The sequence below is a fragment of the Anser brachyrhynchus genome (genome assembly GCF_964034855.1).
Source record: "Anser brachyrhynchus genome assembly, chromosome: 2".
Lineage (NCBI taxonomy): Eukaryota > Metazoa > Chordata > Aves > Anseriformes > Anatidae > Anser > Anser brachyrhynchus.
Genome location: NC_137695.1, coordinates 117412898 through 117439144, shown reverse-complemented (window position 1 = coordinate 117439144; position 26247 = coordinate 117412898). Strand labels below are relative to the sequence as shown.

Here is a 26247-nt window from a genome sequence, read left to right as displayed (position 1 = left end):
CTTATCATGGCTTTTTTTTTTTTTCTACACTGCTGTAGAACTATTTAAAGGATTTAGTTGGATTTTGCGACTGGTAAATTAATTAAACAGGGAGGAATTTCAGCTTCCATAGCTGAGAAACCTCTAAAGCCTGAAAGTCCAAGTCATTCTAACCTTGGTTCGTAAATTCAGGACCTAATTCTCATTGGTATTTTGAAATGTGAACCTTCTTCCTTCTACAAAGGAATCTGTTTTTGAAGATGAAAACTTTCTTACTGGAAATTCACCACTGCAATCCCTGAGTCGTTTGCTGTATGATGAACTTATAAAATCTATTTTGAAGATTATTGAGAAATTGGACCTGACTGTTCAGAAACTGAATGTTCATGAACAGGTGAGGCCTGCCAACGTGTCCATTAATTTTTACTATTATTACAGGGGAACCAAAGTCGCATTCCTTGTTTAGTCTTTGTTACAATTATATAGCTCCTTATAGTGTCCTTGAAGTAATATTCGTATTAGTCAAAATGGTTTGTTCATATTTTTTGATATTGCACTGTAGTTTTAAGAGATGGAAACACCAGATTCAGAAGTAATTCACAGAATCTGTTATTATAGACTTCCTACTCTGGCATCTAGTGTTTTGTTTTGGTACTCACTTTTTCCTTATGAGCAATCATGGTTTATTTTTTCTTTGAATTATTGATGGGTCAATCATGAATCATTTGTCTGTTTCAGACTAGGTAGTAGCAACTAGAAAAAGAGGAAGAGCCAGACTGTATATCTGGAAAAAAAGGTGTAAATGATTTCTTTGTTGGCAGAGATTCAGTGTTTTTTGTTTCAAAACTTACTTTCAGGATGAAAATGAAACTGACAGTGCTTTGATTGGGCCTACTTCTGACCCAGCTTCAAACCTTCAGCCAACAAAGCCTACAGACTTTATTGCCTTTATAAATCTAGTGGAATTCTGCAGGTACTAATACGCTTCTATGTAGTTTAAAAGTTACAAAGTGGTTGGAAGAAATTTGGAAGGAGTTTTATTTAAGATGAATGTTTCTGAGCTGCATGAAGGTGATTAGAAGGGATACTGTGTTTCAGACATCTGGGTGATGGGTAAAAAGATGCTAGCTCATCAGCTCTGTTTTGTTTTGCTTGTTTGTTTTTTTAGAGAGTACAGGAGACACTGTTTTGTTATTTGGTTGCAATTGTCTTTTAGTGCAGGTGGTAACTTATATTATACTGGCCCCATATACACTAAATACTTCAGAGATCAGAAAGTCTTTTTGAAGTAGTATTGGACATTAAGTGAAAGGTACAGCGTTGCTTGCCTGTGGAGGTCCAGAAGTGCTTATCTTCCAGTGACATGAAAGTTTGAGGTGGGGAGGGGGCAGGAAACAAATGTTTTTATTCAGATTTTTGTTTTTCTTCTGTATAATTTGTGTGCATCTGTTTTAGAGAGATACTTCCAGATAAGCATGTTGAATACTTTAACCCTTGGGTATATTCCTTTGGTTATGAGCTTATTATGCATTCAACGAGACTACCTCTTATTAGTGGATTCTACAAGCTGCTTTCTGTTGCAATGAAAATTGCCAAGAAAATAAAATACTTTGAGGTGAGATCTTTTCCCATTGGAGGGGTAACATGTTTCATTAATGATGGTGGAGTTCTTTTATATAAGCCTTTTATACATGTATGTGCAATGCTGAAAGTTCATTGCAACTGTTGACAGTTTGTTTCCGATGTTTATGGCATCCTATGTCTCTATTTAAAAGCATGTAGAAAGTCAATATTTAGTCTAGAAGCTCAGTGTCTGAGGAAACCCTGTCCGTGGGTAGTGCTTGTTTCAGACTCCTGAGTGGAGTGAACAGAGCGATGGGAAACATGCTTGCAGTGCAGACTAAGTAATTCGATTATCAGAAATGATCTAGCCAGAACAGAAGAAATGCGTCTGGGTTAATTGCTCAACTTTTGGATTGTACATGTGGTATCCTGCTCGTTGATTTCCACAGGAAATGTGATGCTCCATTTCTGGTATGAAAGCTATTGTAAAGCAATGGTGTTTCATCCCGTTATGTGTGCAAACCATCACACAGCCCAGAACTGCTCTTGCTGCTGCTGGTGATGGCACCAAGTGAAGCAAAATTGTTTCCCAGTATATATGCTTATGCTGTAGATGCTGTTGTGAACTACTGTTTTCTTATTCTACCTGCTTTCTTGCCAGCTGTGCATCCACTATTAGGGATTTTCTTTTCTTTTATGATTTACTGAATGGGAAGGCAAGGACAAAATTAAGTGTGCATGGTACTAGTGTTAGTTAAATCTTTGAGAGAATAAACATACCTTTTAAAGTTTTCAGTGATGTAGATTTCTTCAGTAACATTTGTTCTGAGTTCAACTTGTGTTGCATATTTGTACTGTGTACTATACTTTCTAATACTGTTGATGTATGTTTTCTGTTTGGTAGGGTGTCAGTCCAAAGAGTCTCAGAAAATCTACTGAAGACCCAGAGAAGAGCTCTTGCTTTGCCTTGTTTGTAAAGTTCGGAAAAGAGGTTAGTTATTTTGCTGACTAGCTTTTTTTACTCTGAATATAAGCATAAATGACTAAATCAAAATTGTATCTTCTCTGAAATCTTGTGTACATGACAGCAGTATTCTAGCTGTTCATATTATGTAGTATTGTTATACAGTATTATACAGGGATATTTAGTAGGCTTCTCTGCATTTTTATTTAATGTCAGTAACAGTGTATAGACCGTTTACAGTTACTTCTCATTTGAACATCTGTATAATTGTTCATTAAATGCTACACAGTAACCATTTGCAGGTGAATTAGATTCTGGTATTGTTCTTGAGTTGTATATTTTACGTAGGTAATTATATAGGTAATATTAAGATCTTATAAGGTTTGTGTTTGTTCTTAACCTATTTATCTGAATTTTAGGTTACAGCAAAAATGAAACAGTATAAAGATGAGTTGTTGGCATCCTGTCTGAATTTTTTACTTTGTTTACCACATGACATCATCATGCTTGATATCAAAGCATATATTCCTGCGCTGCAGGTGAGTCAAAGTGATGTATAGTTGTTTGGTTTTTTTCCCTAAAACATGCTCCAAAATATTGGAGCAAATTTAGTATCCTGTTGAGCAGCAAGTAAGTTAATATCCCTCGAGCTTTGCATTGTCTCCAGTAAGAAAAAGTACCAATGAGTTGCTTTTTTGAATAAACAAGTAAATTGTCAGCATTTACTTAACTGACTCAGTTAATGCTTATGTTGCAATAGAATAGGTGTTTCCTCTGCTGTTCTTGAAAGAGATGTTAAGCAGACAAAGTTACTAAGAAGGAAAATGTATGCTGAATGCTCGCAAATCAGGAATCTCCCTTTAAATCTTAGTAGTTATTAAAAATGAAAAACTGATAGTTTTACATTTGACACACAGAATGCATTTAAACTGGGCCTTAGCTGCATACCACTGGCTGACCTGGGACTGGATGCTTTGGAAGACTGGTCGACTCACATCCCCAAACACATGATGCAACCTTACTACAAGGATGTTTTACCTCTTCTTGATGGTTATTTGAAAAACTCTACCCCTACAGGTACATATGTGCAATGAATTTTTAGTCTTGAGGAAGATAAAAAAAAAAAAATCATAATTATGCCTAGAGACATGAATGTGACCTATATTGTGTTTCCCGTAGCTGTAACAATATTATTTCTCTTACGCCCAAATGTTTACCTTTATTCTTGAAGTAGACTGTAGGTGGGGTTTTTTTGGTTGGTTGGTTTTTAAAGAAACCATAACCAGGTACCTGAGGTACAGGTATACTAAGCTAATATTTATATGTTGGTTTTCGTTCATCAGCTGAACCCCAGGATAACTGGGAAGTAAAGAAGCTTTCTCGAGCAGCCCAGAAAGGACTTAACAAAGTTGTGATACAGCGTTTAAGAAAAGCAAAAACTTCTTCATTGGTAAGAACACTGATGCTTTTTAGAGTTAAATGTGAATTAACCACCTCCCACTGCTTCTCTTCCTATCGTGCATACTTATCTTTTTCTTAGGGTTGTTTTTAACTTAGATCAGTTCAGTGAGACTCATTGTAAGGTGTGGCTCAGAAAGCCACTATGTCACCAATTGAAAAGATGTTGTATTCTAGAGTGAGAATGACAGTGAAGCAGGGAAAGGGAACTGAAGAAATCTGGTAAGTCACTGCCAGACTGATGTATAGTGGAATTGATAATTTAACTCCCTACACCTAAAATCAGATAGCATTCAGTAAGTGTGCAAGATGGTATTTGCACACTGCTGAATGTGTAACTGTCTTTTTAGTTGTTGTTATTCTCCTAGGTTCAGTCTTAAAAGTCAAACATACTGATTATTTTGACCAGTAGCTTCTCAAATAGCTCCAGATAAGTGTAGTTTTATTTGTATATTCCAGTGTGCAAACTGACTTGGAACAAATGTTTTCAGGCATGAAACTAATAATTACTCCTATATGGATTATATAACTCCTTCCAACCTAGAGGTCTTTAAACAAAGTGAGTGAATTTTACATCCCATGCAGGCTTCTAGAACCTAAATTTTAGGTTTTTGGGTTAAAGTGAATGAAAGAACAGTTTTTACTTCAGATTTCTTACCACTTTTTAGATTATTACTTCATTCTGTAGGTATGTGTTAACTGTGCTAATAGAATTTTAACCTTTACTTGAGAAGTGGTAACTGAAAGACCACAAAATGTGATCAAAGTGCTTTCCAGTGTTCCCTTCTGCTTATTGAACCAAAATTGTTTTCTTGTTTGATGCTGTTCCCCTCTCCACAGGTTCTACACCATTCCATCTTCATCAGTATGCTAATAAATGCCATAAATCCTTCATTCACTATATCAACCAAGTTATCTATATGTAGAAGTAACTCTTCCTTCACTAATATTGATCTGTTGAATTATTCAGGATGACAATCCCTCCTTGGAAGCAGTAAGGACTAGAGTGGCACGCCTTCTTGGATCTTTGGGAGGACAGATCAACCACAACTTAATTACAGGTGAGTGACCTAAAAATATGTACATGTCTTTGCTATCTCAACACCACTTCACGAGAATGCTCGAGCTTGTCAAGGAAAGCTAGTTTTTACTCTTTTTTTTTTTTTTTTTTTTTTTTTTAAACAGAGCTGCTTTTATTCAGTTTCAGAGTTCAGGAGAACAGTGTTAATCTAGTTGTATAAAAGTTTTTTTCCTTTTTTTTAGTGCTTACGTTTGTTTTTTCTGCTTTTATAAACAATTTTCTTTTTGCCAAGTACTTCTTTTGCTAATTTGGAAGTATTGTGAGAGAGTAACATTATTACCTGAAGTTAAATACAAAGTATAGTCAGACTTTGACCAAATTAACAAATTTGGAAATAGAGGGAGAGAAGGAAGTATGGCAGTTTTCTCTAAAGGTGTAGACTTTGCAGATTGTAGCCATGCATGTAGTCCCTGTGCAACTGTAGGAATCTGTATGTTGGATCTGATTTTCAAGAATTGTTAGTGACAGTAGACAAGTAACGTATTGGATATTTTAAAGAAGTATTTTAAATCAAGTGTGGTTCAATGTCTTATGAGTTTATATTTGTCTCCAAACTTAACTGTATTGAAACTGAAGGCTGCTGCAGCTATCTGCTGAAATGTTGGTTGCAATTATTCTTTTCGTGTGGTGGCTAAAATCTGTTTGGAAGTGAAAATAAAACCAGCCTTCTAACATACTTCTGGTACTTGTAGCATCCAGTACTTTATAAAGCCTTAATGTTCAGCGGCAATCCAAGTGACGTTGGAAGGCTATAGAATTTTCTTGACAAATATATATATATATATATATATATATATATATATATATATATAAAAGTACTTGTTCCGTGTATATTACATAAAGCTTTTTTGTTGTTGTTTTAATTTATTCTTTTCAAATGCATTAGCTACTTCTGCAGAAGAGATGATGAAGAAATGCGTATCCTGGGACACCGAGAGACACCTGAGCTTTGCTGTACCGTTTGCAGATATGAAGCCTGTCATCTACTTGGATTTATTCTTGCCTCGTGTGACTGACCTGGCTCTTTCTGCAAGTGACAGACAAACAAAAGTATTGATGTGTTTTTTGCATTTTCGTTTATGCTAGCTGATAGATACTGCATAAAATAATTTCTTTATTCAGAAAGGCTTGTTAATTCAGAGGTATAAATGTGCTTCTTCCATGCTATTTCATGATGGTATGACTCTGAGTGTTTAAAAACTAAAGAGCAAATGTTGCTATTAGCTCTATCAGACAGTAGTGTGCCTTTTTGAGTTAGACTTAAGATAAAAATTTAAATTTTAAGCTAACTGATCTTCAGTGTTGTTTGATATCCTCCTCATGCCTAGCCTGTGAGCTTGTGGGCTCAGTCCAGCAGAGCACTTAAGCAAGTATTTTGATTCTCTATAATGTATATTCCAGCAAATATTTGCTTTGCTTGATTGGGATATTGATTTCCAAAGAGTCTGGAACGGAGGTATCCCTGAACACACAGTGATGGTGATTTATCCCGTGATGTGTTTTCTCCTGTTGAAAAGTGACTGCATTTGATAGAGACTAAAACTTAAGGAGAAAGGCAAGGTAGAATGTGTGTAGATTATTTACATGGATGCCATCTCTTCCTGAAATGGTGATTTTTGCATAGATTGAATTGATTTCTCAAGTATACCTTTTCTTGTTCTCTCTTGTTCACAACTTTGTCTTCTCTGTGGAAGTAATGAATGTGTAACTAACAGGATTTTTCAATTTCAGGTTGCAGCATGTGAACTGCTACATAGCATAGTTGCGTATATGTTGGGGAAAGCATCTCAGATGCCAGAAAGACGTGAGGGTCCCCCACCCATGTATCTGTTATATAAACGATTATTTCCTGTACTGCTTCGTCTTGCTTGTGATGTAGACCAGGTAAACAGAATCACTTAAAAGTATTTTAGCTTGTTTAAAGTACATCTATGCATGGAAATAATCTTGTAATTTTATTTTGAAGTTATTTTGTCAGCAGTTATCCTGACACATTGCCTTTATTTCAACTGTACTTTATTTTGGAAGCTGAAATTCTGTTTTAGGGATAGTTTTTCAGGCTTTCTGTAGGAGGGGGAGGGGATTGAAGCCTTTTCAAAATATCAGTAATGAAGTGCAGTCCAGACTAACTCACAGGCGTGTACAACTATGGGAGTGTTTAAATTTAGTTTCAAGATTCATTTAAAGAGTTTGTGGTATTAGTTGTTCTTTATTTCTATATTTGATTTTTGCATTTTTCTTCTTCTCTGATAAGTTAATTTGAGCAGAAATTGATTCATTCAGTATGGAATGAATGCAAAGCTTCAATCTGTAAGAAAAGCGTTTGGGGGAGAGATTGTAGCTGCCTCATTGATAGCTGAGGAGGATATATTTAATTCAAACATATGAACTTATTATTTCTCCTTCTTTACACACAACAGAATAGAAATCTCCATGGCACATAGGTTTGGGTCCACTGAAATTACAGATGTTGTGCCTTTTCATATTGTTGTTTGGAACCCTGGCATCCAGATTTTATTTTTAGACTGCAAGGTTCCTGTTAAAATATACAGGAAACTGTTAACAATTTAAGTGAAACCCTTTTTGCTGGCATATGGCTGAACATAAACCATAAATAATAACCCTAAATAACGGCTGGATTGGTCCAAACCAATGCCCACAGACATGCAATACTGTATTATAAACACATATGTATGCATAAATAAGTATATTTAATGGTTATTTCCATCATGTTGTAGAATGACAGGATTTGATCTGGTTAACTTAGAAGTAGAAATGTTGAAATCCATCAAATTAGAGTAATGTATAGGGTAATGACTTTATAAGCTGTATTTTGATTGAAAGTTTTTTCAAACTTCCCTGTTTCCCTGGCTGTATATTAGCATGTCAGTCAGTGACATGCAATGTTCTTTGTCTGCCTCAGAATATCTTACTGAAAGTAAGCTTGGAGATCTTTTGAGACTAGATGAATACAAATTGTCCATATATATATATATATACATTCACATATATATAAATCCTCACATATATATAAATCCTTATGTGGGAATGTAATACGAAGGCAATTGTTAATTTTACAGACCCTTTTTCAAAGTATTGTCTTTTATGCTTGCATGTTTTAAATAGCATTGAAATATGTTTAAAGCCAACTACATTTCTCAGGATTACTTCTTTGCAGGTAACAAGACAGTTGTATGAGCCTTTAGTCATGCAACTCATTCACTGGTTTACCAATAACAAAAAATTTGAGAGTCAAGATACAGTGGCATTCCTGGAAGCTATCTTGGTAGGTCATAAGTTGTCCTTTTCATTTTTCTGTGCCGTGTGACTTTGTTTTTAACTAGCATCATTCTACTACTGAAAGAAGCTGGAGCACATAAACTGATACAATGGCTCCTTATTTCTCTGAATAAAGGAAACCAGTTTATCAATTTTATGACCAGTTGGTGTTCCTATTTCTTTGACATCCTTGATATGCAGTTCGTGCCTTCATAGTCTTTGTAAGAGTAATGAAACACACTTTTATCATCAGCGTGTACAAGTAACTACTAAAAGACCTTTTTCCCCCAATTCTGAATAAAAGTCACTCTTGATGCATGTTTAATTTTTCTTTAAGCTTCCTTGCTTTCACGAGGTACAAAAGCTTTAAATTTAAAACGGTCTTAAAAGCTGAAATCATGTCAGGAGATTTCACAGTACTTGTAAAGAAAAGTCAGTATTGTCACACCACTTGTAAAGCAGAAGAAACTGTTTTATCAGAAAATGAAATGACTGAGCCAAGGCTTCTAAACTGGTTACCAGCTTAGATGGAAATAGAAACCCAGATCTTTGAGGCTTAATCCAGTGCTGTGAAGGGTAGAAATACTGTCCTTCCCCTGGACAGTGCTAGTTCTGAAGCTTTATTATTTCTGGGAAACTGGGGAAACTGAATATATTTTTTAATGTAGAGTTGCTACTGGTATTGTTTATAACACCGCACTGAGACAATGTTTTTTGTTTGTTTGTTTTTTTCATTCTTGTAATAAAATTATCTTGCATAATTTCAGAGTGGCATAGTGGATCCAGTTGACAGCACTTTGAGAGATTTCTGTGGTCAGTGTGTACGAGAATTTTTGAAATGGTCTATTAAGCAGACAACACCGAGACAGCAGGAGAGAAGCCCAGCAAACACCAAGTCTCTTTTTAAACGATTATATAGTCTTGCTCTTCATCCCAGTGCTTTCAAGAGACTAGGTGCAGCACTTGCTTTTAACAGCATTTACAGAGAATTTAGGTGAGCAAACAGAGCTTGGAACAGTAACCAACTTAGACTAAAAAGTTCAAGGAGATAAAAAGAACCAAGTGTAGGACTTGAACAGTCACCCACTGACACTCGTTCTATTATATGTAGTAGCTGTAAAGTTGTGTTCTTCGGATCATTCATTGATGTAATTTAATTATGATTGTGTAGTTAGGCTTCCTACAAGGGAGGAGCATAGAAGTTTAAATTTCTATTACAACTTTATGGGGAGTTATGTTTTTTAAAAGTACTCAGCAAATCTTTATTGTTATTCTTTTTGGAGTTGTTTAGGTGTATTTTTTGTACAAAAGTCTTAAGCAGTTTATCTCTGCAGTATTTTAATTTGTTTTTTGATTAGAATTTCACACTTAGTGCTTCTTGTACTCATGTTTCTCATCGTATTTATTTCTGATTTTAAAGGGAAGAAAATTCTCTGGTGGAGCAGTTTGTATTTGAAGCATTGGTTGTATTTCTGGAAAGTCTGGCCTTAACTCATACAGATGAGAAATCATTAGGTGAGCTATAACTAACTGTGGAATGAAAACGAAGGCCACCCTGCTGAATCAATAAATAAATAAATAAACAATCTATAATTTTAGGAAATGTAAATGGGCCTACTTTTGCAACAATGGAAGTATTGTTTTTCATCGTTATTTTTTGTTTGGTTTTATTTATTATTTTTTTGGGCTTTTTCTTCCTCTTATGCTCTTATTTTCATCAGATAATAACAATTAGAACAGAAAGCCAAAATCTGATGTTACAAGGCTTTATTTCTTTCAGAGAAGCAGTTTGGGATGTCATAGAGGTAGCCTCAAAAGAGATATTTATATGGGAAAAGTTTACTGTTTTCTCTAAGCATGAGCACAAAAAAAGCATATACATTTTTGTAGCAGAGGCCTCACAGTTGGCTCAGGCCATGCTGACCTCTCTGCTGTTTTACGGTCTTGTTCTGCAACCTTGAAAAACATACTATAGAAGCACAGAATGATGGAGGTAATGGACATCATCCTGTGTCAGTCACTTGCACTATTTCTATAGCAATAATATCTCATTTTAACCAAGTCACTAGTATTTATTTATAGATGCCTGTTCTCTCTTTCTAACAGGTACTGCTCAACAATGTTGTGATGCTATTCATCACCTGAAGCGCATAATCATGCATAAAGCACCTTCTCTGAACAAGGAAGGAAAGCGGCGAGTACCACGGTCAGCAACTTGCCATTCTTTTGCTTTTTAAATATTAGATCATATTTAACAGTGTATGCAGTTCCATTAAACACTTAAGATTCTGAAAAGGGAATTCCTCATGTGAATGTCACTAGTGGATGTGTGTTTCCAAAGCATCAGAAGAAACGTTCTTTCTTTCCCGGATACGTCTGCTGAACCACTGGTGGGAAATGCTGGAAAAAGCATGGGAACTGGTGGGAAAAGCATGTTTCTCTCGCAGCTTTGTTCATAATAATGTTAGTGCTGGTGTTAGAAAGCACTTGGAAGAAACTCTCAAGTCTTTTATTATTGCTGTAAGTACTAGTAGAAGTAGGACTAGCTGCAATAGGTTGATAAACAAATAAAGAGGCATAATGGTAAAAGCAAGAATGGATTCAGTATCAGGCTGGATGCTCTGAGTCACCTGTTTTGATCACACAGCTCACCCTCCTTTGAGCAGGATGTTGGACTAGAAACATCCTTAAGTCCCTTTTGACCCAAACTATCCTGTGTCTTAAAGAAACTGGCAAGTGGAGTCTGAGAGTTAGCTCTCTGCTGTGGCATGTAGTAAGTTAGGAGACCAGATAATTAGGGAGAGGAGATACTGTGCAGGCTTATTTAAGCCTTAATCTCCATTTTTGTCTGAGTGTTACAAAGAGAAGGAAAAAGATATAGTTCTGCTTTCTAAACTGTTGCCACAAAGACTACGCTCTGGGTTTCCAAAGCAGAGTGAGGAAAAGGGAAAGCAGTACAAGCCGTGCTTGTAGAAGAGCTCTTCCTTGTAGTGCAAATGGATTTTGGTTAGATAGATAAAACAATGTTCATGATTTTCATGGAATGATGATTTTTCAACCAGAAGACTTTGACTTCTTGTTGGATGTCATGAGGTTTGTTAATCCTTAATGTTTTTGTGCAGAGGATTTCCAGCCTCTAAGTCAGTGTGCCTTCAGGACATTGTCATGTGGCTCTTGGTGCAGTGTGGGCGACCTCAGACGGAGTGCCGACATAAAGCCATGGAGCTGTTCTATGAATTTGTTCCTTTGTTACCAGGTACTGTAAGTTACAATGTATTACTCTTGGCTTTCCAAATTCCTTCCCTATACATTTTCTGCGTGATGTGTTAATTGTTAGAAAAAATATTTTTGACGTAAGTGCCTGTTCACTCACTGCTATTAAATAGAAACTGAGTAGTTGCTAATGTTGGAAATCAAATACTGTGAGAACTTCAGGGCTTGGGGTGGGATTGTGGATATGGAAGAAGTTTTTATTGCAAATATCCTCCTGGTCAGGAAGGAGAACTTCCAGGCCCAGAACTGCAATTGCATCCAACTATGAAAGCAGTATTTGCTGACTGGGAATGAGTGGGAGTGGCTCTCAAATTGGCCTCTTCCTTGTGGGTAACTTAAGCAGTATGATCAATACCTTCTCTACTAGAAGATCTGGCTTAAAACACAAAATTTGGGCATGACGGTCCATTTGCCTCTAACTTCTTGCCAGCTTGAAATGTATTTTTCCTATATAAGTTAAATCTGTTTTTATTTCCATCAGGGAACAATTCTCCTTCATCTTGGCTGGCTGATGTTTTAAAAAAACACGATGTGTCTTTCCTTATTAACAAATTTGAAGGAGGTGGCAGTGATGCCAAAAGTCCATCTGGGATTCTGTCTCAGCCAACTCTCCGTTGTATGCAGGAGCCCTTTAGTTTACAGACTGTCATGCGGTGGATGGATATGTTCTTAGCAGCACTGGACTGCTACAATACATTTTTTGAGCTGCGAATGATAAAACCTCATGAGATTCTGGGTGAGTGTTACAGAAACCACCTCCAAGAGGAGTTCCTACCTTGGACTTGAAGCTTTTTTTCCTTAATGTAGAGTTAATGAGTTTTACAAACTCTCCCAAAGATTTCAATGACAGAACTTAGTGCTGGATGTTTTTTGATGAGAAGTACTTTGTCAATACTGTCTCTTAAAATGTTTCCTTTCGGTCCTAGAAATATACCATTAAACCACGCACCAGTAATTTGTTTTACTGTCTCATCTTGAAAAATTACGCTGTACAGCTAACTTCCCTCTGCTGAGGAGTGCTATAGATTTAAAAAAGAGAAAGTCCTTCCAGGGCTGTTTACCTGATCTTTATTGATGTCTGGAGGGAGCTATGAGAAAGTAATGGAAGACATCTCCTTTTCACTTTAAGCACTCTATATGCTGTCTTTCTTCAATCTCTGATGTTTCAATTTTAACAGACTTGCATTTGAATCTTGATCGTGTATAAACATGGGGTCTCAACTTTCTTTTAATTATTCGTGCAGGGCTAAACAAAATGCATTTTATCACGAACAGTACAGTTGCATTGTTACTTTATGTATGAAGTAGATAGTCTGCCTGTCAGTGCTTCAAATGAAGACAGAGATGACAATGTTGTAAGATCTTTATTGGATGCAGGTAGTGTAGAGCCAAATTATTCATAACTATGGATTTAATGTTTTCATCCTTATTAATTAAAATGCTTAAAATCATCATTGGTAATTACATGCTTATAATGATCAGCAACGAGAAAGCTATCCTTCACTGCCCATATTGTTAATATTTGGAACTGACATAGGACTATCAGAAAATACTGGTGTGAGATGTGGTAGTTTTCTGTTTGTCACCTCAACACAGCTGTTTTCTTCCAAACACAAAACAATGTATTTGAAAGTTGTGAGCTGCTGTCTTGTTTCAACTTATTATGATTCTTCTCAGGTGTAAATGAAAGATCCTCATTCTTGGAAGCTGTGCAGTTCTTCCTTGAAACTATTGCTTTGCATGATATCCATGCAACAGAGCAGTGCTTTGATAGCGGATCAAAAGGCAACATGTTCAGTCCACAGGAGAGAGAAATGTATAATTACAGTAAGTGTACAATTATAGTCCGAATCATGAAGTTTGTCACCCTGATCCTGGAAACATGCCAGCAGGATTTCTGGAAGGTAGGCACTGAAATCCATAGTGAGTAAAAGATGCAAATTTTAGATTTAGTTAAAGATTCTGTTGTGGGTTTTTTGGTTTTTTTTTTTTTGGTTGCTTTTTTTTTGTGAGGTTGTTTTGCTGGAGAGCATCGTTATTAGTGGTGCTTTAATTCAAATTGATGGCTAAGCATCGTCAACTGTTACAATCTTTGCATGTAAGAAAAAAAAGATTTGTGCAGTTGAATTTTAGGGGTTAATATAGTTTTAAATAGAGGAATTAATCTTTCCTAGTAAGGATATTGACAATGAGATTTGTCGTTCTGCATGTGGTACTTGCACTCAGTATTTCTTGCAGGATGCCTGATTGCTTTAAATGTTTGAAGGTGATAGTTGCTTAAAAAGCAAAAACTCAGGTTGTAGCAGTTTCTTGAATTCATAAAAAATGTTCAGGTTTCTCAAATCTTTACCTAGCCTTGACGTAATGCAAACCATGATTAAAGATATACAATTGTAATACATGTGAATCTTTTATCAAGTGTGTACTGCAGGTTTAGTTCTGAGACTGTCTCTTGTTTTAAGTAGATGTTTAATAGTGTGCACAGGGCTGTGCACAAGTACAAATGTATAATTAAGACTGAAATAAGCCTATGTGGACATAAATGATCTGAAGTGCAATTTGAAGAGATAGCTTACATCCTGTATATATATTTATAGGTATGCAATTTTTGTGTATTGGCACAATCCATTGAAAGTCAGATGTTTCACAGGGAAAGATAATGCGATTTCATAAGAACAGTTACTGTTCCATCTTTTGTTTCCTTTTAAATATAAGGAGTAATGATAAGTAATGAATAAAATACGGAAATCTAAAAGGATTTTGAAATAAAGATTTCTTCCAATGATTTTTTTCTAGCTACTTGAGAAAGAATTACTTAATGAAAGCCTTGTAGAGCTTCTGGTGATGACAGTGTGTGATCCATCACATATAGGCTTTAATACAGCTGATGTACAAGTCATGAAAAATCTTCCAGATATCTCAGTGAGACTCTTGAAAGCTTTGATGAAATCTCCCTATAAGGAATCTTTGAAACTGTGCTTAAAAAAGAGAATCACACCACAGAGGTAAGTAGGGACTTTCTAGCAAGTATGTTATGCAGAACAAATGAAATGAGAAATAGAAAATAAATAATGTGTGCACTTGCAAATGGAGCTCCCCGCCAACGTAATGTTTTTGCTTCTCTTTTCTCATTAGCCTTGAGGACCTTTGTTCTGTTGATCTGTTTAATGCAGATGCACGTTTCGATCAAGTTAGGTTTAGTGCTGTTCTTTGTGCCTGCAAGCAACTCCAGAAATCTGGCCTGCTTCATTCTGTTCTTTACAATCAGGTAATTGCTTCTCCAGAAATTAATGGTGAATATTTTTTTATAAGGAAAAAAGCTTTATGTGTGTAAAAGGCCAGTATGAAAACAGAGAACAGATCAGATGAAGTTATGTGAAATGAGATCAACAGTGAAAAGCCGACGTTGAATGGGACCAGAAATAAATGTTTTATGCTTGTTCTACAAATCTGGGTAGCATAATATTGAGGTTAAACAATCTTAATAATTACGTCTGTCTTTCTCAGATTTCTAGGGCCTGGAGGTGACAAGAATCTACACCAAATTTTCCCTTTTATTGAGCTTCACAAGACAGAAAGCTCAAAAAATCAGAAATCAGTAATTGCTGAAGCGAGGCATTTTTAAACCTTTTTTAAACAAAGGACATTCAAAGTGATGAGGGGAAATTTAAAAAGGAATACATTTAAAAAATAAATATATATACACATATATAGGGGTTACGTTACTCAAAAGAATTCTTTCTACTAAATTTCTGATTACAGGCAATCTCTGTTTTATTTTGGGTAATTAAAGGAAAACAGGTCATGGAACAGCCACAAGGATTGAAGGAATATGTCAACTGGTGGGCAAGGCTGCATTTAGCAAGTAGCAAAATACTTCATTTCTGTGGGGTACTCACCATCCATCCTCTGTCTAAACAACAACTAGAGCTGAGATTATAGGGCAGTGATATTCAAGGAACTGCATGGTTTACCTTTTACAGCCTACCCATTCTCATTGAGCCGTTCAGCTGTTCATTTTATTCCTGTAGTAGTTCTGTTATCTTAAAAAGAAATACAGGAGAGGATCAGAAAATGTTTCAAAAATAGTTTGTTCTGAACCTTGTGCACAACAGGGTTGGTCTGATTAAAAATCTTGCTATTCAATTATAAAGGTGTCACTTCATTGTCACTTCCTTGTTTCTATAGGATGAAAGACCTCATTCCTCCATTGGCTCTAAGCTCCTTTCAGTTGTTTATAAAGGCATTGCACCTGGGGGTCAAAGGATATCTCTTCCATCATTAGACATCAGCAGTAAGCGATTAGCTGATAGACTTCTGCAGCTGTCCTTTGCTATTGATGACCAGGTAGGATGTGGTTCTCCAGTTTGAACATTTAATCCTCAGCTTTCTATTTTCAGGAACTATTCTGTAGGATAAACAGAACTTTTATTTTGAGTAAAAGAGGCTGATGTTTTATTCATACTCCTACTGTAAGCATTCTGTGGCTTAATTGAGGAACAAAGGGAAATTTTAGGTACGAAGCATTTTGGTATTCTGTTTGTGCTTTCTGGTAACATAAAACAGTTTGGGATTGAAGCTTTAAAAATGAAGTCTTTCCAGGAAATTGGTGTAACTTAATGTGCTTGAGATAACTCTGTCTATACCTTAATTTTCAGTGTGAGGAGCTAGTAAGTCTGCTGCTGAACACGGTGGTGTTATCTGTGCCATTATCAGGAGCATCACAGAGGAACCTGATCAATTTCTCTCATGGACAGTATTTCTACAGCCTGTTCTCAGATACCATTAATCAACAGTTGCTAAAACATCTGGATGTGATCATACTCCAGCTTATGGAATCATCTGCCACCAATCCCCAAATGGTATTAATGTCTTTTAAAAGGACAAAATCAAATGGAAACGTTAGAAGTAACACTTTTGTTACAGGTGGATGTAACTGTGTGCAGTTGGGCAAAAGTGTACCTGGTTGCAGTTGGAAAAAGTGACATTGATAGATGAGCTGTGCGTCATCTCATTAAACTGAGTGGAATAGTGCTTACCTGCTTCCTATCCTGAAATCTATGAATTTCAGGATTTTTTTTGTGTAGTCCTCTGGATGAAGAACATCCTTCCAAAGCAAGTCTAATTGTTCCCATTTACTCATTTACCATGCTTTGAATTTTTTTAGTTCATTGTGCAATGGTTCTAGAGCATGAGGACTGGATTCATTTTGGATAAAATTAAACTGGAAAATTAACTTGAAGTGATAGTGGGCATTCAGTCCACAGGACTGGAGTAGAGCTAGGTGAAAGTATTAAAAAGAGACAAGCATACAAACAAACACCCATGACCCGAGATGAATACAGCATAGTCAAGTACTCAGTCTCAGCACCGTTTGTTTTGCTCAACAGATTTTCTCCTGAGGGTCCACACTCCTTAATATAGAGCTCTCCTTGAAGTCCATGTAGGAGGCATGTTATAATTAGGAAGCCTTCTTTCAGTGGTACTGAAAAGCAGAAGGGTCAAAAAGAAAGATGAGAAGTCTGCTTTCCCTTTTGGTTAAAAAGATGCTCAGAAAGGCAGGTCATCCCTTAATTATTTACTTATTTTTTTAAATTCAAAATGTTATGCTTAAAAGTGTTTCTTCCAAGCAATGTTTTAGAACACGAGGGGCATATTTTATGATACCAGCAATCATTTAGTTTGATGTAGAGAGATGTGTTATGGTAAGATAAAAACTTACTATGGTGATTTGTTAAGAGATTTCTTCTTCAGTTTTACATGGTTGTTTTAAAGTACGGGAAGAAAAAAATAAGGTGTGTTTTTCTTTTTACTCTACGCATCCAAGTCCTATGAAATCACGAGGCTGATTAAAAAAAAATCCAGTTTATTAGGTGATTGCTAACTATCAGAGAGAACTCAGAATTTAGTCTTAAAAGTCTGTGATTACTAGTTTTAGTCACGTCTTTCTTAAACTGTGAAGAAAAGAGTTTGAAACATAGTTCATACCTTGTTTGACGTATTTTATTTCTCTCCAAAATTTATTCAAATAAGTTATGTACTCTCCCATTTCTGAATTCCATATCAATATTTTCAAATACTGGTATTTAGTGTTACTCTTGGTTATCATTTATTTCTCCATATTCATTCAAAAGGTATGGGAAGAAATTGCTGCCTTGTACTCAGAGTGAAACAGAAGTAAATTGGGTAGAAATCTCTTTTCGAAAAGTAGGTGTTGTTTAAAAAAACTAATAATTTTTAAATCTGTTGCTTTTCCTTTCAGGTTGGTAGCATTTTGAATGGCATGTTAGATCAGAGTTTCAGGGAGCGTACCATACGCAAGCAGCAAGGAGTGAAACTGGTCACAGCTGTACTAAGAAACTGGAAGAGACTTGACAGCTGGTGGGCCAAAGGTTCAGCTCCCGAGAGCAAAATGGCAGTCTTGACCCTGCTGGCAAAAGTTCTCCAGGTATGCATTATTTTATAACATCCAGATACCTTTCCTAATTCTGTAGGAAGATATCTTATTTTAAGGGAATGGGGTTTGGGTTGTTTGTTCATTTTTTATTTCAGGCATTTTATATTGGGGGGGGGGGGGGGGGGGGGGGGGGAAGCTGGGTGATACCAAAGTACAAAACATATTTGGACAGGCAGAAATTACTGAATTTTACTCCTCCTGTTACCTGCCAGCTTTTTTTTTTTTTTTAAAAAGCTTTATTCATGTTCTTGCTGCCTTTTTTTTCCTACTGAAGAATTGGTACAAGGAGTAAACTTTGAAAATGAGCAGCCTCTAATAACATTCCTTCTTTTGTGTTGGCATCCACGTAGTCACAGTAGAGGAGTTCTACCCAAATCAGCAGACTGCAGAAAGATCTTTATTTTAAAGACCTTTACATTCAGTTATATTAGGGTTTTGCTCTTTATTTTTCAGACAGAATTTATCTATTTATCCCAGACTTTTTAGGAACTTGTAGAAGTAGCCATACACAAATACACACAAAGATGACTTATTGAGGATTTTCTTAATACATGTAATTATTAGCATCTAGAATTCTTTCAAATGTTGTTTTAGACAACATCAGAGTCATATTTCTGTATTATCTAACAGTGAAGAGACAAATAGGAAATTTGGTTTTGAGGGGCAGCTTAATATTTTTTGAACTGGAAAATGTGTAACATATGATCTTGTTTGTACTTCTGGAATTCTTATTGATAGGCCTTCTGAAGCTAAAATTGCTCTGCGTGTACTTCTGTTGATTCAGTGTACTTTTGGAAACAAATCTGCAGCATGTGGGGTGGGTTGTGTTGTTGTTGTTTTTGTTGTTCATTAATATAAGGATTTCTTTGACTAGTTTAAAAATAAATCCTAATTTTTAACTTCTGTCATTCCAGATAGATTCTTCAGTTTCTTTCAATACCAATCATGAAGCATTTACAGCTGTTTTTGATACTTATACCAGTCTACTTACTGATCAGAATTTAGGCTTAAATCTTAAGGTAAATTGCTCACTTAGACGCTTCACTTCACTGCTCTTTACAGATCAGAATGTTAGTGGTTGGTGAAATCCCCTGTTATTGGAATTAAATTTTACCTTAGTTTGCACAGTAACGTGGGCATCACTTCTGTTTTCTTTGATTTTTCCTTTCAAGTTCCTAAAAAATAAAATGTAAGTTGTCATATTTGCTGTTCAGAGACTGAAGACAACATCACAGATGATGTGTTTTTGTTTTAGGTGTTCTTTTTGTTCTTGCCCTGCTGAGAGGCACGTAATTTTTAGGAAAAATCTACCATCAGTTGCAAATAATTTCAAATAAACACTTTAAAGTTGTAGAAATGACAGTTAATCAGGCTTTTAGCAAGGATTGGCACTTCCTACATGTCAAATTACAGATGTCTGCAACGACTGTTAGATCCATGTCTGTAAGCATGCAATCAGCACTAATGGATTAACTGCTATATATGACTTGATCAAGAGAGGGAGATAAAGTACTGCATACTGAAAGTGGGAGTTATAAAAGATGCTGGAGCATAAGCTTTGGTCTTGAAGACTAAAGATTTTGTACTTATAAAATAGTTCTGTATGATTGCTGCTCTGTAAGTCTACCTTCAACTAGACAGTTGTGTACTTCACTGTGCATTCAAAAGAAATAAAGCTTGGGATCTTGCTTTAGCTGCCAGGTTGTGCATTAAAAGCAGTAACTTCTGTGGTAGTGGATGCTTGATTAAAAGTACAAAGAAGTTTTATTCATACCCGTGTCAGCCATGAGATTTTAATTAGCTTTCAACTCCCTCTCATTAGTGACCATTTTTTTCTGAATCAGCACCTTACAGAAGAGCAGCTACGTGATATGTCCTTATCAGTACACTGAACTGTTGAATCAGTAAGCATAGCCCCTGCTGATTATTTTGTGGTCCTCAGCTTCCTTCATAATTAGAGAAATAATTTTCTTTTAGTTTAAAACTGTGATTCTTTTCTTTAGGGCCAAGCAGTGATAATTCTTCCATTCTTCACTAATTTGACTGGACAAAAACTTAATGACCTTAAGGATGCTCTTGATCAACTAGTAGCTTTCAATTTTCCCATGAGTTCGGATGAGTTTCCCAAAGGAACCTTGAAGCACAATAACTATGTAGACTGCACAAAGAAGGTTAGTAATTTTAACAAAATAATATGTAATTAGAAGTCTGATTGAACTGTGTCTGGAAACTATTTATGGAAAGGAAATCAGCTTTTCAGTTTCTGAGTTATGTTTTTATCCAGAAGTTTAACTTACAGATACAGATTGCATACAAATATCTTCAGCATTTGCTTCGTAGTGGTATCGAAAAATTACACAAGAAGATGGAGTTAATTTGATCCGGTTTGGCTCCTTATTTTATGTGTTACTTTCTTTTCAGTTTTTAGATGCATTAGAGTTGTCTCAGAGTCCAATGTTGTTGCAGCTGATGACAGAAATTCTCTGTAGGGACCAAAGACATTTCATGGAGGACCTATTTCAAGCCAGTTTCAAAAGAATTTCCAGAAGGTGAGTTTGGTCCATTGCATTTTGCCCTTGTTCACGTGGAATTTTTACTGAAGCAAATGTGCTTCTTGTATTATGTTGTCCTTGTAAAAGTTAATGTAACATTTTATTTTAATTCAAATTTTACTTTCGTCTTTGTTATTCCAAAATATTTCTGAAGTGTTAATAAGCGGCACCAATTTCCAGATGGCACTTGCAATACCTGGACAAATTCTGTAAAGTATTCTGTAAATTGGCTTGTTCTGGCAGAATCCAATTGAAGGTAGTAGTTGTGTGTGATACCTATGTTTGCTATCACTGTATAACCGTGGTGGTCAGTTAAATAAATAGCACTTAAATTAATGGTGAATTACTTTCAACAACCCCTTTGAAAATACACCACCACATTCATTTAATTGGAGTATTTCCAGAATGCTGAATTGTTGACACAAACACGTTCTGTCCACAGAAGAGGTCTCCATCTGGAAACCAAACATTCAAATTCGTGATAGACTATTTAAGCAATAACTATTTTGGAGCACGTAGTTTCCTAGAAGAAGTTGTGTAACATGCTCAAATCCCATTTTTGGATTTACAGCTTTTATAAAATTATTCAGATCAATAGTTTATGTAGTAGTGAAACACTTGATATACCACAGAAGGACTTGATAACTGTTACGTCTCTTTTTTTTGTTGTCCATTTGCCGCCACCCTTAACATGTACTAGAATGTGTTTTAGGTTGTCCAGTGAAAAAGGGACTGACAAAGCTAGTGGCTGCTTTTGCATGAAACAACAGAGATGTGCAAACAAGCTTGCCCCTTGTTGCACAGCAAGAAGATTTTGTTTGGAGAGTTCCACAGTAAGTGGCAATTCCGCCAGATCTTGTAGGATCATACCCAAGTGGGTATGCACACAGGTGATTAAAAGAAAAATGATAGGGAGTTTTAAAATGTGAACCGAGTTTGGTAAGAGTTTTCATCTTGAGATTTCTATCTTGTTTAGGAGCAGCACTGACAAACAAGTGGTACTGCTGGACGCTGTTCACAAAATGTTCCAGCGTGAAGACCATCTCTCAAATACTACCCGTCAAGCTTTTGTAGATCGCTCTCTCCTCACTCTCTTGTCGCACTGCAGCTTGGATGCCCTGAGAGAATTCTTTAGCAACACTATAGTGCAGGTTATGGATACGCTTAATTCCAGGTTTACAAAGGTATGGACTCTTTAATAAGTTAATAAATAAATACAAATTTGCGGAATGTCTTATAAGAGGTTGGTGTCACTGCATATATTGTGCTTAACTTTGAGTGAAACGCTATAATTGAAACCACTTGCTTTCCATTTTTCCAGTTGTCTGTGTCTTGGAGCAGAAGTTTTTGCTGATTACATAGTTTGATTATTGGTTGGAAGCTTTTCTTTATTCCCCTACACTTATTGCTTTGAATTTAATGTATGTTCATGTATCTACTGTATATAAAAATTGAAGATGACACAGCATATATAAAAAAGGGGGTCTGATATTTTGTCAAAACCCATTCTAACTTTGATTATAAAAGGCATATGGAACTGTAGCCTATTGTTACATTGTAAAAGAGATGCGTAGTGAAAGCTGTTAAATTAGATGCCATACTTGTAGAGAAAGAAACACATCTATCTTTTGATCATTGCAAAGATGCTTCAGTGAGGTCAGCACAGACCTTCCTCTCTCCATGTGCAGCCTGTACTCCAAATTGGTTACGTGCAATGATTTTGTCAGTGGAGATGTCTGGTGTTGCTGTAGTTCTCCCTTCCATTTTGCTAATGCATCTGTTTCAGGGCAGGAGCAAAAACAACATGCTAAAATTATCAGAATTTAATAGTAATCATTAAAAATAAAATACTAAAGACTTACGTGGGATCACACACACAATTTCTTTTGCTGTAAATCTTAGCAACGAAGTGAGATGCATAAAGAAACTCACGAATAATACCCAAATACCCAGTATGATGACTATTATATTTTATGAAATGGTGGTGCTGGTATTAGTCGCACAATGTCTTGTTTTGGCTTTTGTCAGTTACATTTGTTTTTTATCTTTCATTATTAATGTTTATCTTTGTTTAATTCATTTCAAAAGTAATCTATCCTGGTTTTCATGGGGAAAGATGTTATGTGTTTTCAGCTCATGTTGGGCTAAGGAGCTTTATGTATCTTCAGGTTGTGCAAATTGCTGTTCTCTCTCAGCAGACAGTTCAAACTGACTGATTCCTTTCATCACCAAGCATGTTTGTCTCCTTGGATTGCTCTTACAGCTATGTGTTTTGCTTAAGGTGTCCAAGAAGTTATTTGGTATTCTGTATAAGTTATTCAAACACCACTCTAATGATTTAGCCAACCATAGTTAACAGCTTACCAGATAAGAAAATCAGCATATACTTTTAATAACTGTATTACATGGGAAATCAGAACATCTGTTCTCTTCTCTGTTGTAGAAGGTAGAAGTAAGCTGAAGGCTAACTAGAAGAAACTAGAATAACCGTACAGCTACTTAGCAAGGGCAAAATCTCGGAAATCTGTTTCTGAGGCTTTGCTTATTTGTTTGCAGTCCAACGAATATATTTTTGATACACAAATCACCAAGAAAATGGGATATTACAAGCTGCTAGAAGTGATGTATGTACGTCTTTCAAAAGGGGATGTTTACTCCAAGGATTCTAAAATTAACCAAGCTTACCGTGGCTCCGTAAGTGTAGAAGGAAATGAACTTACCAAGGCACTAATAAAGTAAGATTATTATTTCAATTTCCTTTTAATTTCTAATTAGGTTTTAGTAGATACTCTTCTTAAGTATGCCTTACAAAGCAGAAGATTTGATTTGCTCAAGGGTAAACATAATCTGTGATGTAGCTTTTGGTTTTCAATGGAATAGACAGTATTGAATTTGCATTGATAAAAGGATCGTAGTTTATGTTCAAGACCATGACAGGATGACTTCTGCGTCCTCTTTTTGCCAGGTGTTTTCTCTTTGTTAAGCTTGTGTTTTTATTTTTGCTTTTTGGTATGGTTATTTGCCTTTAAATTGTTTTCATAATTTCAATTTCATTATACTTGGAACCACAGTGTACACAAATGTGTCATAAGATAGGTATTTATGTGATCAGTGAGAAGATGGGATGGATTGTCATTTACACTTCACAATACAGCAGCACATCCAGCAGGTGTAGTTTGTTTTAGTTGCTCTGCAGAGGGGAACAGAAGATTAATACTGAATATATATGCTAATAAATACTATTTAGCTTGTTTAATATTCTGAAAATTATATAATATGCCTGAATGTTCTTTTTTTCTTTAGTTTTACAATGTTACATCCTATGGGGACTTCATATAATTTCTTGACTATGATTTGTATAAAATCTATTACAGGCTATGAGCAAAAGACCTATAAAATTGCATTTAAACTGGTTTTCTCTGGGTAATCTGTAACATAGTTTAGCATGCCTGTCTACTGAGGTGTTGCTGGGAAAGGACCACAAGTCATATCTGTGCATGGGTTGAAATGTATCTCCATCTTCTATGAAAACATCCTCTTGTAACCTTGACATAAGGATGGCTGTGTAAATACCAGAGAAAGTTGGCTTAGTCATTGCTGAGTGGTTCCATTTCAGAGCAGTATACCTGCTGGGAGCTTGAATAAAAGCCTGAAGTGAGTTAATGCTGATACTACTATAATAATACAGATCTTCTGAGATCCTGTTGATTTTATCTCTGACTGGGGGGCCTTTCCTGCCCTTATAAAAGAGAAGGGGAAAAACAAAAAGACCTCTGATCTTTACTTGCCTGTTCTTTGCGTGTTTTTATTTTCAGGTCCTGCTATGATGCATTTACAGAAAACATGGCCGGGGAGAGTCAGTTGCTGGAGAAGAGGAGACAGTATCATTGTGCAGCGTATAATTGTGCTATTGCTGTTATTAGTTGTGTCTTCACGGAGAGTAAATTTTATCAGGGCTTTCTTTTTACAGAAAAAGCAGAAAAGGTGAGAAGCTATCGTTGCTGTTAGTGTTTCACGGTTCTGAAAGCCTTCTAAATGATTTTACTTGAAGGCAATAAATCAAATAATCAAACCTGAATGACATGCAGTTGTATAATTAAATACCCTGTGAGGCAGTAGAAGGAGTGGTAGCTGACTTGCATCCTTCGTGTCATTTGAATTGCTGGTGAAGGCTTTAACATCTGCTTTGGAGTGGATGATCAATAATACATTTACCATGTTTTCTCTTCACTCTCAGTGGATTTTTTAATGTACAGGAAAACACATGTTATTTAAGTTCTTCAGTGCTTGGAATATACTTGAATAATAGAGACCCTTTTTGCAGAGTGCATTGTCTGTGCTTTGAATTTCTTAAGAAAATGTTGCTATTCGACTATTTAAATGTTGATCCAAGAGAAAACTTGCCATATTTTCTATACTGTGCTTTGAACTGTTGTATTAGAAGAAAGAAAATTCTTCTCAGAGTAATTGAGTGCAGCATTATAATATTGATATTTCCAAATATTCTTTGGTTTGCAGAACTTGCTGATTTTTGAGAACTTGATAGACTTGAAGCGTCAGTATACGTTTCCTGTAGAAATTGAGGTGAGTTGAAGTTTTGGGTTCTAGTGTCTCCAAGTAAAAAGTGAGTATGTCTTTAATAGCATAGTTACTGTAGAAATAGTTACTTGTCACATCCAAAGAAAGAGAATTCTGTAGTTAACAAAAAATGGAGTACTCCTCCGATATTTTAAAGTACATTTTTCTGAAGGAAATACAGATTTGACATTTAGAACATGCTATGCTTGTGGTACATATAAGTTTTAATACATGTTTTAGCACACCTGCTACGGTATTGAATGGCAGTAGAAATAAGTGATTTAGCTTTTACTCTGTAGCATTAATAATCAGTACTTGTAACATGAAACTTCCATTTCTTTTTTATATGGTTTTGATGATCTTTGCCAGTTTTGAGAAGTCATACAATAAAAAATTTAAAAATAGTAATAATTTTGAAACTATTTCTTGCTGTTTCTCAGGTGCCTCTAGAAAGGAAGAAGCGATACGTTGCTATTAGGAAGGAAGCCAGGGAGGCTGGAAATGGAGATCTGGGTATGAAATCCATTTATGACTATGGAAAAAATTGCCATCTTACCTTTCATACACTGTTTATTGATGCCTTGTTAATTGGCTTTACAGTATCAAGAGCACATAAAAGCATTCACTTTGTCATACAACCAATTTCCATCCACCCTCAAGTTTCAATGGTCAATAAAGGCTTGTTTGTTTGTAATTACCTTGATTAACGGTGTCATCTTTTTTCTATTTAGATGAACCCAAGTATTTAGCTTCTGCATCATACATGATGGATAGCAGTTTGAGTGAGGAAATGAGTCAGTTTGATTTTTCTACTGGAGTCCAAGGTTTTTCTTACAGTTCCCAAGATGTAGCAGCTAGCAGTGCTCGTTTCAGGAGGAAGGTAATTTATCGACTTACATGCTACGAAAGAAGTTTATATGCTTTTTAGCAATTACATGTAGTTACTGGGGTTGAAAAATAGAATTTTTGTGGTGTATCATGCTGAGAAATACAAAAGGTTCCCTGATGATAAAGCAGAGTATGATTGCTCTCTAAAGCAATCTGTATAATAGCTGTAAATCTA

General features: G+C 35.8%; 1 protein-coding gene across 3 annotated transcripts in view; it reads left to right on the top strand.

Moving 5' to 3' along the window:
* The window catches only part of PRKDC (protein kinase, DNA-activated, catalytic subunit), a 78431-nt gene that overhangs the window by 10395 nt on the left and 41789 nt on the right, over positions 1 to 26247 (top strand). For all 3 annotated transcript variants that reach the window (XM_080583608.1, XM_080583609.1, XM_080583610.1), the window contains 31 exons: positions 224 to 373; positions 837 to 952; positions 1435 to 1594; positions 2447 to 2533; positions 2926 to 3045; positions 3424 to 3583; positions 3850 to 3956; positions 4935 to 5025; positions 5932 to 6095; positions 6777 to 6929; positions 8224 to 8331; positions 9092 to 9318; positions 9745 to 9839; positions 10431 to 10530; positions 11447 to 11580; positions 12079 to 12333; positions 13275 to 13501; positions 14394 to 14602; positions 14733 to 14865; positions 15786 to 15944; positions 16256 to 16459; positions 17860 to 18045; positions 18969 to 19073; positions 20058 to 20225; positions 20476 to 20603; positions 21583 to 21790; positions 23163 to 23341; positions 24422 to 24590; positions 25125 to 25190; positions 25625 to 25697; positions 25916 to 26064. In XM_080583608.1, coding sequence (XP_080439734.1) covers positions 224 to 373; positions 837 to 952; positions 1435 to 1594; positions 2447 to 2533; positions 2926 to 3045; positions 3424 to 3583; positions 3850 to 3956; positions 4935 to 5025; positions 5932 to 6095; positions 6777 to 6929; positions 8224 to 8331; positions 9092 to 9318; positions 9745 to 9839; positions 10431 to 10530; positions 11447 to 11580; positions 12079 to 12333; positions 13275 to 13501; positions 14394 to 14602; positions 14733 to 14865; positions 15786 to 15944; positions 16256 to 16459; positions 17860 to 18045; positions 18969 to 19073; positions 20058 to 20225; positions 20476 to 20603; positions 21583 to 21790; positions 23163 to 23341; positions 24422 to 24590; positions 25125 to 25190; positions 25625 to 25697; positions 25916 to 26064 — 4590 coding nt within the window. The remainder of the gene's footprint in view (positions 1 to 223; positions 374 to 836; positions 953 to 1434; positions 1595 to 2446; positions 2534 to 2925; positions 3046 to 3423; positions 3584 to 3849; positions 3957 to 4934; positions 5026 to 5931; positions 6096 to 6776; positions 6930 to 8223; positions 8332 to 9091; positions 9319 to 9744; positions 9840 to 10430; positions 10531 to 11446; positions 11581 to 12078; positions 12334 to 13274; positions 13502 to 14393; positions 14603 to 14732; positions 14866 to 15785; positions 15945 to 16255; positions 16460 to 17859; positions 18046 to 18968; positions 19074 to 20057; positions 20226 to 20475; positions 20604 to 21582; positions 21791 to 23162; positions 23342 to 24421; positions 24591 to 25124; positions 25191 to 25624; positions 25698 to 25915; positions 26065 to 26247) is intronic.